General features: G+C 46.9%; 1 protein-coding gene across 2 annotated transcripts; it reads right to left on the bottom strand.

Moving 5' to 3' along the window:
• Positions 1-2,413: 2,413 nt before the first annotated feature.
• LOC149330602 (retinol dehydrogenase 7-like) lies at positions 2,414-10,968 on the bottom strand. 2 transcript variants are annotated; one of them, XM_089561216.1, is made up of 5 exons: positions 10,589-10,968; positions 9,190-9,396; positions 7,174-7,356; positions 5,013-5,145; positions 2,414-3,111 (listed from the first exon to the last, which is right to left on the bottom strand). In XM_089561216.1, exons 1-5 carry the CDS (start codon positions 10,791-10,793, stop codon positions 2,751-2,753), a joined length of 1,089 nt encoding a protein of 362 aa, XP_089417342.1. In that variant the 5' UTR covers positions 10,794-10,968; the 3' UTR covers positions 2,414-2,750. The 2 variants fall into 2 exon arrangements, with proteins under 2 accessions (XP_089417342.1, XP_089417343.1); XM_089561217.1 differs by lacking the exon at positions 7,174-7,356.
• Between the last annotated feature and the right edge of the window lie 5,518 nt (positions 10,969-16,486).

Below are 16,486 nucleotides of genomic sequence, written 5' to 3'. Positions count from 1 at the left end.
TGACGTGGCACCTCTGGAATTTCGCCTCCATCGAAATTCGGCCGCAGCGGCCGGGATGCAAGCCGCGTCTTTCGGGTCAGCTGCCGAACGCTGTAACTACTGAGCCCCCGTGGCTGGTCGTTACAGGAAATGACCAGACAACAACGAACAACAGTTTAGAAGAAAAACGACGCCTTAGTAGCTTTTATGACATCGGGAGCATTGACATTACAGAGCATACATCGTTATAATGTATATATAAAATTTACGCCACCAACCTGAAAAAGGACGAGCGCTGTTAACCTTCCTTCGGGAGCAGGCCGCTGTGGCTCCTGCCGAAGTGCTCCACATGGCCACCAGCCATCGACGATAAGATTTGGGAACTTGCGTCCGTTGTCCACAGACGGCGGGTGCAACAGTGACGTCAGTACGCGGGAAGAGACTAGCTTGAAATCCCGGAAATTGGCTGCGATGGGCCTCAGGACGTCTTCAGACGGTCGATGTACAGCCTTTGCCAAAAGTTTAGAGCCCAGGGGATTTGCTTCTGAGCACTATTCTGGCGCTCCTGCAGCACTTGTGGAAGTCCTACGCATCGGAGGGAGCAGGACCAAAAATCTTCTTACCTTCAGGAGATTTGAGGCGCTGAGGTCGCATTACGAACAAATCAATGCAGCCGAGAAGCAAACGCCCTGGGCTCTAAGCTTTTGACAAAGGCTGTACTACCGCGCTCAGTATGAGATGCACGGCGCGAGCGCGTGGCCGAGCGCTCTGCAAGGTTACACAGTGGCGCCGACCGTGCCGTAATTCCCAGTTATCTGGAGAGAGCGTAGCTGTTCTTTCTGGCGCGCATCACCTCCACGTGTCAGTGTGGCCAAAATTTATAAGTTTGTGTGCGGGCTTACACTTTTCCACATGGGAAAAGGCTAGTTTCACTGAGAACGGAGCTCCTGTAAGCCTTGAAAGGCAGAAAATGAAAAACAGGTGTCACTGTCAGTGGGCGATGTGACAAGCAAAGCCGCAGTTAGGTTAATACGTTCTCAGTGATGCTCTAGAAGGCGTTGTTACACCGGAATTTGTTACCTTCTGGTAATCAACGAGTATTTTTCTTGTAATAACGCCACGAGTTTGATTCCAGAAGTGTTCCAATATTCTTTTCAAGAAGTAGAAGGGCTATTCGGCCGAAACGGAACTAGGTTGCGCGGAGCTACTGTGCACCCTTACCTCAGTGTATTTCCTTTAAGGAATACTGTAAGAAGCAGTTTCTACACTAGCAGAGTTTAAAATTAGTTTCGCTGCGTTCTTTCATGAATGAGGCAGATATCCCTACTTACACAGCCTTTGTTGCTCCTAAATGGCCCCTTCCTTCCAATAGATTTACCGTAACTTCTTAGGGTATAAGTTTTGCAGAAGCTTCAATATTCACGACAAAACTTTACATGGCTCCGATACAAAGTTCACAAATTCTCTGGGAAGGATTGCCGGTTCGGGCAAAGAACCACCATTTACTTGCCTTTCCCCTAAGCGTACAAAATGAGGACTCCACGAGACAGTTTGTTTTAACCTTTATGGGGGTTTAACGTCCGAAAAGCAAGTCAGGCTATGAGGGACACCGTAGTGAAGGACTCGAGGAATTTCGACCACCTGGGGTTCTTTAACATGCACTGACATCACGCAGTACACGGGCCTCAAGAATTTCGCCTTCACCGAAATTCGACTGCAGCGCCAGGGATCGAACTCGCGTCTTTCGGGACAGCAGCCGAGCGCGATAACCACTGATCCACCGCGGCGGCTCCATGAGACTGTCGCAGCACCAAACCAAGTTATGTGCGCACGAATTTGGGCAAGTGTTCATTTTTTTCGAAAAACAATATCCGATTTTAATAACCGTGTCCTCACGCACGCTTCACATTTCTGTTACTGACTGTTTCGAGAAGGATATGCCAGCACTTGGTTACAGTCGCTTAAATGTGGCTGATGAAAGCCCCCACTATAGCGTGGTCCGGACCTTGTTATAGCTCTTTACAGTAGGAACGTCGTGCTCGTAACGCTGGATCTATGAGAGAAGCCGGAGCGAGCGGGTCCAACAAAGCAGGAGCGCTCTTGGGACGCTGTACGCAAACGCAGTGCGTGATAATATCCTGATGCATTATGCTCAGCTAGCACTGACCTTGAGGATAATGAAGGAGGCAGTCGCCAATGGACACGTTCTGAGCGGTTCGCCGCTATGGTTCATTTTCAATATGTCTTTCTGCGGGACTTCAATTCTTACTTTGTGTGTGTGTGTGTGTGTGTGTGTGTGTGTGTGTGTGCATGTGTGTGCGTGTGCGTGCGTGCGTGTGCGTGCGTGTGCATGTGCGCGTGCGTGTGCGCGTGCGCGTGCGTGTGCGTGTGTGCGTGTGCGTGTGCGTGTGCGCGTGCGTGTGCGTGTGTGCGTGTGCGTGTGTGTGTGTGTGTGTGTATTCGTGCCTTCTTTTGTCTCGTCGTTTTCGCGCATTTCTGTTTTGCTCTAACCATGAACCGACTAGCCCAACATCATGTCTTACTTCATACTTTGAGCCCTCCTCAAGTGCTTCGTGAAGGCAGCACTAGAGTTCAGTTCTCGCCAAAATGATTCACACTTGAAGTACGCGCTTTCAGTGTCTCAACTCGCCTTCCCATCTGTCCTTGCTTGTCCACCATGCTTCCCTTGTAACATAACAGAAAACAACCAGACCAACTACCTATCCTATAACAAAAGAAGCTTCTCGCGCCAGAGATTTGGTGTTCCAGAATTAGTTTTCTTTTGCTTTGAACCGCGCATTGCGTGCCACGGAAGGGAGCAGCTTTCGAACGGCTCCGACAGCTAAATCAGCAAGCTCTTCGGGAAGTAATCTCTGCACGTAGAGCAAGACATTTCCAAGGCGCCACGGTGAAACGTAGCAGGTGTCAGGATCCGTCTCGCGAATCGCTAGCACAATCTGATCCACGACTTCGTCGAGGTTGTCTCTCACGATCATTTCGGAGAAGAGCCGCGTCGCCTCCAACCAGCGTTGAATCTCCTCCGTGCTGTAGTCGGCTATGACATCCGGAGACTGCTGCTGCAATTCCTGCTGCACCAAATCGGGATCACCAACGTTGGCCATGATCTGAGTTCTGCAACGGAAGTATAAGCTGTGAAAACCACAGGTATCTATCAAAATAAAATTTCTTTTTAAAAATAAGTTCTTTTCCGATTTAAAAGAGGATGGTAGGGGGGCGGGGGGGGGGGGGGGTTGCAGACGCTGAATTAATACAGACCTCTAGAATAGCCGAAGATGTCTTACTTAAGCCTAGCTCTAGTAATTGAATGGTCATTACGATGTATGTATGATCGCCACATTCATATATACCTACACCAACTCAGGCGCCATGATGCTCAATCAGCCGTGATGCCACATGTGGAGTCTATAACATGAAATATTTTCGTGTTTGCGAAATAAGCGGCACGTTTGCTTAAGCCTTCACCATGCTGAATCTTAGAACGAAACAAAATATAGCGCGAACATTATTGTGAATTCGAGGTTTTTGTGCGAAAACGATAAAAACGAGAGCGAGGTCCAGCATTTATAGCAGACACGTACAAGCCCAAAAAAACACGGACAGAGAAGAGACTTGGACAACACGAGCGCTTGGACAACACGAGCTAAGCGCTCGTGTTGTCCAAGTGCTCGTGTTGTCCAAGTCTCTTCTCTGTCCGTGTTTGTTTGCGCTTGTACGTGTCTGCTATGAACCAACTAGCCCTAAGCGCTGTGCTCCAGCATTTATAGCCGGCGAGCATAACGTAAATTGCAATCACAACGATAAATTCACTCAAGAGGCGAGGGTACCTCGGTTGAAAGTCGGTCGCCGCTTTGATAGAGCTGTTTTCTTTGCTTATAGAAAAGCGACCGGCGCTAAACTTGAAAAACAACTCTGCAACTTGAGCGTCCGTTAAAGCTGAATCTCGAATACTGTGCGGCGCATGTGCACAATGAAGCAAGCCAGTTTTTAGCGTGCGCTGCCTTTCTGCGTGTGTCTGCGTTCTGATCTAGAATTCCTACTGCGGAGAAGCGTCGGAGGACACTGGAATATAAGCATGGCTGCTACCATCGGCAGATGCTTTTACGGTCAGTAACAGTGTGGACACAATGGTGCGAAGCCAGCCAGTTGTGTTCACTGACTTGAGCTCGCCTTTCTGTAATAATCTGTCATCCTACACCCTATTAATACTCCTTTTCCTCTAAAACTCCTAATCATTCCAACAGTTCACCGCCTGTGTCTTGGCCACTCCCCCGTAGTGGGTATGTGCCATTCTACTTGAGGCCAACCAACCAACCAACCAACCAATTTTGGTTTATTGGGGTATAACGTCCCGAAGTGACTCAGGCTGTGAAGGACGCCGTAGTGATGGGCTCCGGAAATTTCGACTACCTGGGGTTTTAACGTGCTCTAACATCGCACAGTACACGGGCCTCTAGAATTTCGCCTCTATCGTAATTCCGCCGCCGCGATCGGGATTGAACCCGTGTCTTCCGGGCCAGCAGCCGAGCGCCGTCACCGCTGAGCCATCGTGGCGGGGCTGTAATAACTTATCGATTAGCAATTATACTGCGATCAGGTTGGACGACAAAATTAATGAACTTTTCAGATGCCGCCTCATGTACGACATCTGCACGTGTAATTTGGCGCTCTTTGGTTGTAGTGGTGAACACCCATAGCCCATAGTACCCGCGACGCGGCTACTATGCGTAGGTATTACCGAATGTTTTTTACTCTTCCTGCGTAGCTACCCATTCCCTGCCAACAATGCTCTAACGGCGATGGCCTCGTGCGCTTCATACTTCTTTGTGAGGACAACATTTAATTGCTGCAGTGAGATATTCATCATGCACTGCCTTTGCCAACGTTCGCCATTGACCAAATGTCTGCATGTTCACTTTTCCATTCTTCAGCTCGCCTGTCAAACATGTTCACAATTTAAAACATCTAATTTTTCACGAACTATCATTACGATTCGGGTTTAAAAAGGGGCTCACTTGTATGCATTCGGTTCCATGTTAATGAAGTGCACGCCTTTTCCTTGGCACTCTCTGCGGAAACCGTCGACCATCGACACCAGTGCATGCTTTGTCATGGAGTAGGGCACACCCATTGGCAGCGTAACGTGACCTGAAAATGAGAGCAACATGCACGGAGGAAAGGAAGACGATGGTCGGGAGCATTCAATCTGACTGACTATATTTTGACAAAAGAATAGCTGGCGCTGTGCCGTCCCAGTGTCCGTCTCATATCCTCTTCGATAAGGAACGAACTTATTTCGTCTTGGATTGAGAGCCATTTGCTGGCTTAAGGCCGGAATACATGGAGCGTTTTTACCGCGTCGAGTCGTCGATTTTCGCCCGACGGCGCAGATTTGACGCCCGGCGTCGAGAAAAACGCCCGCCGCCGCCGATCAGGACCGGCTAGATTTTGACGCGCGGCGTCCGGTGAGACCGGAAGCGGCGGCTGAAGCGAGCCAATAGCAGCGCAGTAAGCCCGCTCTTCCGGTCCTCTCCCTGCCGCCGCCAACATGGCCGCCATGGCCGACGAGGTACGCGGTGTTTTTGGCACGGAAATGTTATTTTCGTGCAAATAAACGCTTCATCAGACTTGAAATGTCGCTTTTTTTGGAGAACACGGCCGAATCTTGGATCGGAATGCCTGCGCTCCCTCCCTGAAGCGAATGTGTCGAAGAAAACCGCAGCCGCTGGTGTCCGCGGCTGAGCGGGCGTCGAAAGGTACTCTACGGCATGCATTCGAGCACGCAAATCTTTATAGATATAAGCGCGCGTGCTAAATTTTGCACAGTGGTGTCGAAGTGAAACTTTCCTGATTTTAACAGAATGGTCAGCGTCACTGTTCTCACAGACCTCCTTGCACAGTTGGTGTTTGCCACTTGTTGATCACATTTGCTTTCGCGTCGAGGGATGCGCGGCGGCGCGCCGCCGCTTCAACGCTCCATGTATCTCCAGCCGGGCGTCGCGCCGCCGCGACGTTTTCTGCCGCGCGAATGTCGTCGAAAAAAACGCCGCATGTATCCCGGCCTTTAAAGGTACCTCCAGAGTGAAAAGCTGTTTTAGAGTTCAAAGTCGTCATTTAACTCATGAATGGCAGGTTACCGGTTACCAATAGCCCTGAAGAGAAAAGTAAACAGCCCTATCTTACTGTTACTCACCTATGGAACAGAAACGCGTAGGCTAACGAGAAGATGAAAAACGTAGCGCAAAGAGACGAGGACACAGAAAGACGGACAACACACGGCGCCGTGTGTTGTCCGTCTTTCTGTGTCCTCGTCTCTTTGCGCTACGTTTTTCACCTTTCAGTTATGAACCAACAAGCCCAAGCATATACCCTAACGAGAAGAGTTGAGTATAAGTTAAGGACAATTCATCGAGCTATGGAAAGAAAAATCATTGCTTTAACGTTGAGAGACCGAAAGTGGACTGAACGGGTGAGGGAACAATTGTGGGTTAATGGCATCCTAGTGGAAATCAAGTGGAAGAATCGGGCTTGCGCATGTAACACGAAGGGGAGATAACCGCTGGCCCTTAAGGGTAACGGATTGAATTCCAAGAGAAGGCAAGCGTAGCAGGGGGAGGCAGAAAGTTAGGTGTGCGGATGAGATTAAGAAGTTTGTGGGTACACGGTGGCCACAGCTAGCATAGGACAGGGCTAATTGGAGAGACATAAGAGGGGATTTTGCCCTGCAATGGGCGTTGTCAGGCTCTGTTGTACGTTCCCCTCATTATGCTGTGTTTGCGCTGTTCCCTTTTAACTGAGGAAGCCGTAATGTTTTCCAAACATCCACGACATTTTAACTGCGAGAGGGGATGATATGAGGTGGCGTGAAAAATCTGTAAATATTTACTCTGAAAAGCTATATTCAGGTTGTTCCACTCGTAACGTGTCTGGTATTGTGGTCAAACTCTTTCCCATGTCATGTATAAAATATATGAGCTCAACTAAATTTTCAGATTCGCATGTGTCAAATTTCTGGAAATTTTAAAGCAGTTTTTTTTCTTATACACGTTGAAAATAAGATGGGGTGCAACCGAAGGTGACTGGCTCTCTTAAAAAGCCTGGAGTGTTTGGAAGAGACTGCCAACAGTAAATGCTCGAAATATACTCTTCCACACTCTTTGCGGGCTTGGTTCGTACCAAGTGGGCTATTCATGACGATCACCCGTCCTTTGCTCTTCTTAAGCATTGGCAGGAATTTTTTGATCACCCGCAGGGTTCCAAAGACGTTCACGTTGAAGACCTTCACGATGCTCTCCATCGTGAGCCACTCCAGGAGACGATCACCGCGCACGCCAGCGTTGGCTACCACTGTCCAGAGGGCTGTCCGAAGAAAATAAAGAAAAGGCAAGAACAACCGTAACAGTTACGGGCCGAAATCGTCTGCCTAGCGTTTGATATAGCTTTACAGAGCCCTAGTTCGATCCCGACTACGGAGGTCGAATTTCAACGGTGGCGAAATTGTAGACCCCCGCGAGCTGTGCGATGTCTGTACACTTAAACAGCCGGTACTAGTGGAAAGCGGTGGAAAGTACCGGTGCTAAAAGACCATAGCTATTGATCAGATAATTTTTATGTTGAGCAGTATCCGTTGAACTGAGAAAAAAGTTTGCTTTCTCCTTGGCCTTCCCAGGTTGAAGAATGATACGGACAACTTTGGTGCAGACTGCGCCCCCCCCCCCCTCCCCTCTCTACAGATTTTAAGCCTTGTTACCGCAGCTCATGGAGGGTATTCCGTCTTTCTTTATTAATATACATACACATTTAATATAAGAGATTGAAATAAAATCTTCGAAAAGGCAGTTTGAGACGTTGCGTTTTCGTGAAAAAATGCAGATTTTCCCTGTTGCGTGCGTATCTCTCAACGGTAAGGGCACAAGTATAAGGGTTTATTTTCCGGGGCCAATAAGGTCATGGCATTCTATGCCGACTGAGACGCTGTTTACACCGGGGATAGTCGCGCACAGGTATAAGGTTGTAATAACTGTCGGCACATTATCCCTTACGTCCTTACCATGAAAATAGTTACATCCTGGCTGATACTGGATGAAGATCGCTGTCCGGAACTGGGTAATTTTCTGAATTCTCCAGTTTTCGCGTCTCCACCGAGTCGGCCATGGCTGAAAAGGTTCGTGTTGTTGATTCTAGTGCTTGGCGTGCGTTCGGTTCTTCCGTTGAAGCCAATAGACTAGAGCACTAAAGAAGCTTTAAGAAAAAGGGAACACGCTTCTGGTCCGCATTTCCATTTTGCGCTGACCTTTCCGTGGGGTGTGTGTCGTAGCATAGCCCCGTACTCCAAGTGAATAAACCTACACAGTTACCAGACACACTCGGCTACAAAGCCTCTTACATAAGTTGAAGATGAGGGCAGTGAGAGCTGGGGCAGAGGTCCCTCGTGAAGAGGTAAGACCTGTGGCGGTGCCGTGCGTGCACAAGTTGGCCCACAACCTGAAGAAGGTTGCGAGCAGGCATAGTGTCCCGCTCGTCTTTTCAGGCCCCCTGAAGATCGGAAGTATTTGTCCTCGAATTGACAAACGAAAAGGAAAAGAACAAGAAAGAGGCTGTGGTACTAAGCATGGGTGACCTTTCATGAAATGTTCCGAAGGGGTTGTTTATGAAATTCCCCTCCCGTGCGGTCGTTCCTATATAGTACAAACAGGGCGCTGCGTTAATGAGCGAATCAGGGAACATGAACGAAACGTAGAACAAAATAAAGAGGGCCCAAATTTGCCGAAACATATAAAATCCTGCCCTTCACGCTCTTGTGAGCCATGCTTTTCATCCGTGCAGATCCTTGCCAGAAGCAGCAATATCAAAGGCAGAGAACTGATTGAAGCGTTTTATATCAGTAAAAAAGGCAGTTCGTGTGTTAGCGAAACTTCTGTATCTCTCTCTCAGGCGGAAAAAAAGTTTTCTGAGCATTCGTTGTCACATTGATGCGTTATTTTGTTTTTTGCGCAGGCGCTGGCATTGTGTATATATATATCTGTGGTGTGCAAAAAAAACTAGTTGTGAGTGGCTCTCTGTCCCGTTCTCTGGTCTTGTTTGTGTGTGTGTGTGGTTTCTGGCGTCTTTAGTTTACAAATGTCACAACGAAGCGGTCGTGTACAGAGAAAGAAGTCCGGAGAGATAATCGTTGAGGAAGACGCCTATTACCTCTGGAGCCCAGCTCTCGCTTGACGATGAAGTAGGCTTCTTCAACTTCCTCGTCCCGGGTGACGTCCATCTGCAGTACCCTGATGTTGTTCAGTTGGCTGAGCTCCTTGGCTCCTTCGCACTGGGAGTCACGGCACCCGGCGAAGACCAGGTACCCCTCTCTGCTGAGGCGCTTGGCGAGTGCACGGCCTATGCCGTTGCCGCAGCCTGAGAGGAAATACACTCACTTCAGAGAAGAACAAGGCACGTGAAAAATAGGTCTTCTTCATACAATACTTCTACAAAAAAGTGAGCTTCTGTCTGTTCATCGTACTGGAAGATTTTGCCGCCCGTAATATATATATATATATATATATATATATATATATATATATATATATATATATATATATATATATATACATTGGGGGGGGGGGGGCGCTTCTAATGTCACGTGCATCTCAATATAAAAAAAATTGACAAGACGATTACGATTGTCGGTAATAAGAAGTAGGAGCGTAGTTTTTCACAGGCCACATTCCACCGCTGGCTGCTGACACGAAAGACGCGGGTTGGATGCTGGCAGCCGCGGTCGCATTTCGATGGAGGCGAAATGCTAGAGAAACAGCGTACTGTGCGCTGTCAGTGCGCGCTGAAGATACCCAGATAGTCTAAATTATCCGGAGCCCTCCATTGCGCCGCCTCCCATAGCCGGACTCGCTTTCGTATACATTTAACGCTATAAACCGAACCAAACCAAACCACCAGCATCAGCATCACTTAGGACAGGTAGTGACCGCAGATCTGGACCATGATCATGAAATAGCTATGCGTTTGGCAGCAGCTAATTAGCAGGAACTCTGAGGGCATGAATATCATCTTACCAGCGGTAAAATATTCAACGAAAAAAAAATTCATGCTTGTTTCTTTTTGGCATCTCTCGCTGCATAACATTGTATACTTTTTATTGAAGCGGGTTGAAGGTATTCCAGACCTATTAAAGAGTCAATTTCTTCGAATTTAAGCTTGTTCTCTGTCTACAATTTCATTCTGGCTTAATAAAAATTTTCTCAGACAAGGTACGGGAGCAAACTACTCTGATATATTTTTTCTGGGGGGGGTGGGGGAGCAACGAGTCCTGTGTTTAGGAAATACTTTTAAAGGATTTAAACCAAAAAATGCACTATTCTACCGCCAGACTCCATCGGGACTACAGGATACCCAGGATTCAACAGAAATCGAGACCTACGGATTTGAGAAATTTAAATATACGTTCAGCTTATAGATGGTTGGCAATACATGCTTATTTTCATGTTGCGCATAAAGCCATGTTGTGCATAGCAATTAATTACCGATTTTTTGCACTGTAGGAAGCACCATCTCCGCGGCACAGAACGTCACCGCAGCCCGTAAAACTCACCAGTGATGAGCACACTTTTGTCATTGCTGGGAAGAAGCTTCACAAAGAGAGCCTTCCAGGCGAGCCTTGAAAACCAATGTGCCGTGAACAGGATGATGGCGACGGATCCCACGACGGCTCCCAAGTGTTGAAGAAACGGCACGGAATTCCACAAGTTCCACAAGAGCAGACTGAGCGCCACGAAGAGCGTCCAAGAAGTCCTCATGGCCGCACACTAAACCACTGGCACCTAAGTGCGCGGACTGATTTCCTACAGAAGAAGGAAAACAGTTGACTTTGGTGTCGACGGTTTCAGTCGGAAAAGAAGTGCCAATCGACAACTCTTTCACAATAGGCGGCGCTAAGACTCAGTCATTGGCGCCAATGTTTAGCAGCATTGGCAAAGCCATTCAATACGTACTCCTCGCAGCAAAATAAAAAAGTGCGCTTCCATTAATTTAGAGTCCGTAAAAGCCACCGTCGAGAACCGGTTATAGATGACGTTCCAATAGAACGTTCAAGGCCAGCAAATAGCCGTGAGCTGCCTACGCGGAAGCGACAGGCAGCGTGCCGTTTGCTTGTGAGCGGTTGGTAAAGAGGTTTCCACGACAGGCAGTGGTATACCGGCGGTGGCGGCTTGCGGGTCATTTGGTATTGAATGGATTTGCCTACTCTTTCCTGATATTATCGATGTCGATCTGCAAGCCGAAGCGCTTGCACACTCTTGGAGTGTGTTTTTCATTTATGCAGCTATTTCGTTCCAAACTCTGTTGTCTTGAGCCTTCGATGGAGAAACACCGCTCCGGTTTTCCTTTGAAACATTTGCTTTTGGTTGTTTTCACATTGGGAAGCCATATTTTTTTATAAAACAACCTAAGAAGCGCACTGTAGGCCTCATATAAACTTCACTCTGAAGGAGCACGTCTTTGATAAGTGCTAAACAGATCCACTTACCGCTTATGAGGAAAGCCTTGCCGTCTCCTGGCACACCTCCAAATCGAAGAGGCGACTCGGCACCAGCGGCACACCCGTAGGATATCCTTAGTGCGACCCACACAGAACCGACGATCAAAAAGATCTTTCGCAATCGACGCCAAGTGGTTTCAAACTCTCATGAAAAGGCAGAAAAACGCGAACAGTACACAAGATGTTCTCATGACACCTGTTCGAGACCGGTACTCCTGTAGGGGCCTCACCAGACGAGAAGCGGCCTGAAGTTACACCATAGGCTTCTGTGCACGCTGCCTGGCCGCAGCAAGCAGCTCCGGCTAAACTAAGAACGTCTCACGGGTAAGTTTCCTACCCTACCGAAACACATCTACTCGTCACATCCGTGTCTACGCCTGTCAAAGATTCCTCTGTTTTGAGAAAACAGCACAATCCCCATCCTTTCGTAATATTTCGCCCTGTAACCTCATTACCCATTCCTAATTGCGGGCGCCCGATGTAATAGTGAACATTTGCCGCCGAATGCAAAAAACGGTGTAAACAAAAATGGAAAGGATTAAAGGGCTTGTCTTTCAAAGATGTAGCGAGGCGTAAGCTTCTCTCCGATCTACTCCTCGCTACTTTGTTGCTTAAGGATGACGCGGCGAAGCGTAGAACTAGCATTGAAATTCGCGGCGTATTCGAGGGTCTGTCGCAGACTGAACCCGCAAAGCTCAACGCGTAAGCGTTGATCTCACGGTGCACCTTCAGCGGCATCGAGTGGGTCCAGGCTCGAGCGTCCGGTGGCTTCAGGATCGGGTGAAATTAGAACGCAATTCCATATTCTGACGCGATTGTCCCAACTTTCGGCACCGCGAGCTCGCTGATGACGCTTTTGCTGAGATCGACGGACGCACGAGCGTCCTTCGGATATCCCCGTACCCGATAACTCTTGCGTTCGCGCTCGAGGTGACATTCGCGAAGTTCTTCCGAGCAGTACTTCGGCCGAGCCACCACCTCGGGCGCGCTCGCTAGCGTCTCAGGGCGAGTTCCCTCACGGGTCACCCCACACACGCCGTGACCCTTGGAACTAAGAGGAAGTTCGACTCTGAACGGTAGTGAAACCCGCCCTCTTTTCCTTATAGAGAAAGCAAGGCAAAAGCGCTTCAGTGTGAAATAAAAACCTAGGCACAAATTCCTTTTCGTAGTAAAAAAATAAACAGCTGAAAAGAGGCGTTCACTACAGGAAGGAGTAGACAGTACGACGCTGGGAACAAAACGGCGCTCTGTTTTAGATGTTTTCTTTGTCGGTGCTGTTGCTTACACGCATGTGCACCGGGCTATGTTGCGACAACTTTCACCGAGGCCCGTGTACTGTGCGATATCAGTCCAAGTTAAAGAACCCCAGGTGGTCGAAATTTCCGGAGCCCTTCACTACGGCGTCCCTCATAGCCTTAGTCGCTTTGGGACGTTAAACCCCATAAACCAATCAACCAAAATTTAGTTGCCTCTTCAACGTTCTCCTGTCTACTCCTTCCTCTTGTGAACGCCTTTTCTGCTGTTTTTTTCCTCGCAATCATTCACCTACTGGCCCATGTTCTTTTCATTGTTGCGACTGTAGGAAGGAAGCAGCTATGCATAGCAACCATGACGTCACAAAGTAGCGGTAGAATGAGCGCGCGCGTCGGCAGTGGCAGCTACACCGCCGCTCCTTCGCCAGACGTCTCGTTGAAGTCAAGTGAGGGAAACGCATGGCACCGAAGCGGCCCCGTGATTCCGCGCCAAGCGGTTCGGGGAAGCGGCAGTGGGTTGACCACAAGGCTTTCGCCAAGCACACTTTAGAATTTCTAGTGTCTTCGGGATTTTTTTTTTGAGGAAAGGAAATGCGAAGTACCGGTCTCACACGGCTGCGAAACCAATAGAGTGGGGGTTGGAAAGCAGAGGGTAAATTTGTAAATTGGTTTATAAGTAAAGGAAATGCGCAGTATCTGTCTCACACATCTCGGTGCAAACCTGAACTAGAGGGAAGGAGCATAACGGCTCTCTTGGAACAGTGGACACCTCAATCATGCTTTAAGCTACGTGACTGTAGTGACAGATGTGCGCTGCATGCTTTAGCATTGACAACGTTGTGCCATAAACCCTGCCACCTGCCAGGGTGGCAGGGTGGATGTGGACTCTAATGTAGATATAAAGAAAAGCGGGAATTTCGTATGCCTTATGCGGGAGAACATCCCGTTCCTCTCGCTCGTGACAGCTCCCACAGCTGTGACAACCTCGCGAAATACTTGCGCTGACCTCGTCCTTAAGAACCAGGCATTGGTACGGCAAGTCGAACATATATCCACCTGTTTCTCCGTTCACAAAGCTTCATTCATCACAATCAAGAACAGTTAGTGGAGGGTTTCTTGAAGAAGGAATATGTGTGAAAAATAACAAGTTGTCTGTAATTGTACATACATGTCTCGCTCGAATTTTTTGCCTCAATCTACCGAGAAGGTGAAACAGGTGATCAGCTGCGCTCAAATTTCGCATTAGGAAGTAACGTAATCGTCGGCATTTTTTTTGCGTAATACTTACTGAACTGACGTGAGAATAATAAAGTCTGGGCCTCCACTTCGTTTTCATACGCTGCCCATGCGATATCTGGACATCATCCTGTATTCTGAGTACGCGCACTTGAAACGAGAAGGTCCGAGTATATTGGTAAGAAAGTACCGTTCTCAAGGTCATCCGACATCCCGTCCGGGATTTTTATGCGATCGCTTGCGCAAGCTGTTCGTGCCGCATTCCAACGCGCTGGTGTAATCTCGTGTTGGTAGCTCCACCCAGCGGGCTTTTATCTCAATACTACGTCTTTTCCAACAGCCTCCTCATGAAGCTCCCGAGCTGAGATAAGCGCCAGGCGGTGTCTCACTTTTATCGGCTTTCTTGGAGCTTGCGGTTTTTAATTTTACATTCATTTATTTGAAAGTTTGGTAGATTCATTACACGGCGTTATATTAGGGCTGCAGAAAGAGATCACGAGGCAAAAAAGTGTTCGGGGACCTCTTGTTCAGAAGTGAAAAAGAGAATCAGAGTATACACAAAAATATAGGAATGAAATAGGTTGCTACAAAATCCACATTCTTGTTTAGCAAAACTTGGACAGGTTGCTGTAAAGGTTGTTGCAATGTGTCCCAGCTAAATGTAACCAAGCTTTTAAAAAACACGGGGTGTCCTAGCCGTCTCAAACCAAATGAGGGTTGTTTTTAGTCGCTTGACCTAGTTTGCAGTATTTTTTCGTTCTTCAAGATTGACTAATCAGTTAAGCTTAATTAACAAACTTTTTAATTATTGACTTGAGGAACAAAGTGTCAATGGAAAAGTTGTAGATCGCTTTGAGAAACAGCTTACTGAGACATTTGCAGCAAAGTAATATTTACGTAAAGTAATTTTTTTACCGGCCTTTAACCATAACCCGCACAATAAGAAAAAGTTTTCACATGACAACTGTGCCACTTCAACGTCCCAAGACGCGCCTTAAACAATAAAATCCATTTTTTGTGAAGTCCTCTCCTCGATGAGACTTTGGGTGCACACTGGGACAGAGAAGTGAGCGAGCAGCTGGTCACGTGACAACTTTCTTTTAAGGCCAATAAATGAAGCTACGTAAATCGTAACTTGACGGAAACCGCACTACCAGCGGTTTTTCGAGGTGGTCTAAAACTTTTGGATTGACACTTTCTTCCTCAAGTTAATAATTAAAAAGTTAGCTAATTAAACTTAACTAATTAATTAACTTTGAAGAGCGAAAAAAATACTCATGACTAGGCCACGCGATTATGAACAACCCTGAGGTGGTTTCACTGGACTAGGACACTTCGCCTTTTTTAAAAGTTTGGTTACATTTAGCTGGGACACCCGGTATATATATATATATATATATAGCGAAGTATACGCTTCGTTAAAGGAAACATAATTATTCAACACGACGTTTCGATCGGAAGACCGATCTTCTTCAGGAGTGATTTTACATTGTGAATGCATCCCCCTTTTTATATATATATATATATATATATATATATATATATATATATATATATATATATATATATATACTACGATGAAAAAACTTGCTCGACTGCTGATAACATAAGGAAAGAGTTGAAGTACACTTCTTAGAGAAACATTTATTTACCGACGGTTTCGGACGGTGGACCGTCCTTCATCAGGGTAAGGTTGTTTGTGCACAAACAACCTTACCCTGATGAAGGACGGTCCACCGTCCGAAACCGTCGGTAAATAAATGTTTCTCTAAGAAGTGTACTTCAACTCTTTCCTTATATATATATATATATATATATATATATATATATATATATATATATATATATATATATATATATATATATATATATATATATATATATACAATAAGGTGAACGTACTTGATTGCTAGTTTAAAATAAGATGCGAAATTGAGAAACGCTTCGTTTATTGGGAGTCGACGTTTCGGACAGAGCCTGTCCTTTTTCAAGACTCTTGAAAAAGGACAGGCTCTGTCCGAAACGTCGACTCCCAATAAACGAAGCGTTTCTCAATTTCGCATCTTATATATATATATATATATATATATATATATATATATATATATATATATAGGTTGTGAGACTAAACTACTCGACTGTTTAAAGGAGTATATAGCCAAGTATACACTTCGTTAAAGGAAACATTTATTTGACTCGACGTTTCGAACAGAAGACCGATCTTTTTCAAGGTGAAAAAGATCGATCTTCTGATCGAAACTTCGAGTCAGAACTTCGCTGTATCCAATCACATTTTCGTTTGTGCTGGCTCATCGTACTTGTTTTTTTAGCATTCCGAAACTTTATATGTGCTCCGAAGTAGAAGAACTCCTGCAGTGGATTAAGCTCACGATTAGTTTTGGCCACAGGAGGTGCGGCATGTGCGGGGTGGGAGGTGCTGAGCTCGTAGGTGGTAGACGCACCT

The sequence above is a fragment of the Amblyomma mixtum genome, chromosome 9, assembly GCF_055824585.1.
Source record: "Amblyomma mixtum isolate Tamu chromosome 9, ASM5582458v1, whole genome shotgun sequence".
Taxonomy (NCBI): Eukaryota; Metazoa; Arthropoda; class Arachnida; order Ixodida; family Ixodidae; genus Amblyomma; species Amblyomma mixtum.
This window is presented reverse-complemented; position numbering and strand designations above follow the sequence as displayed.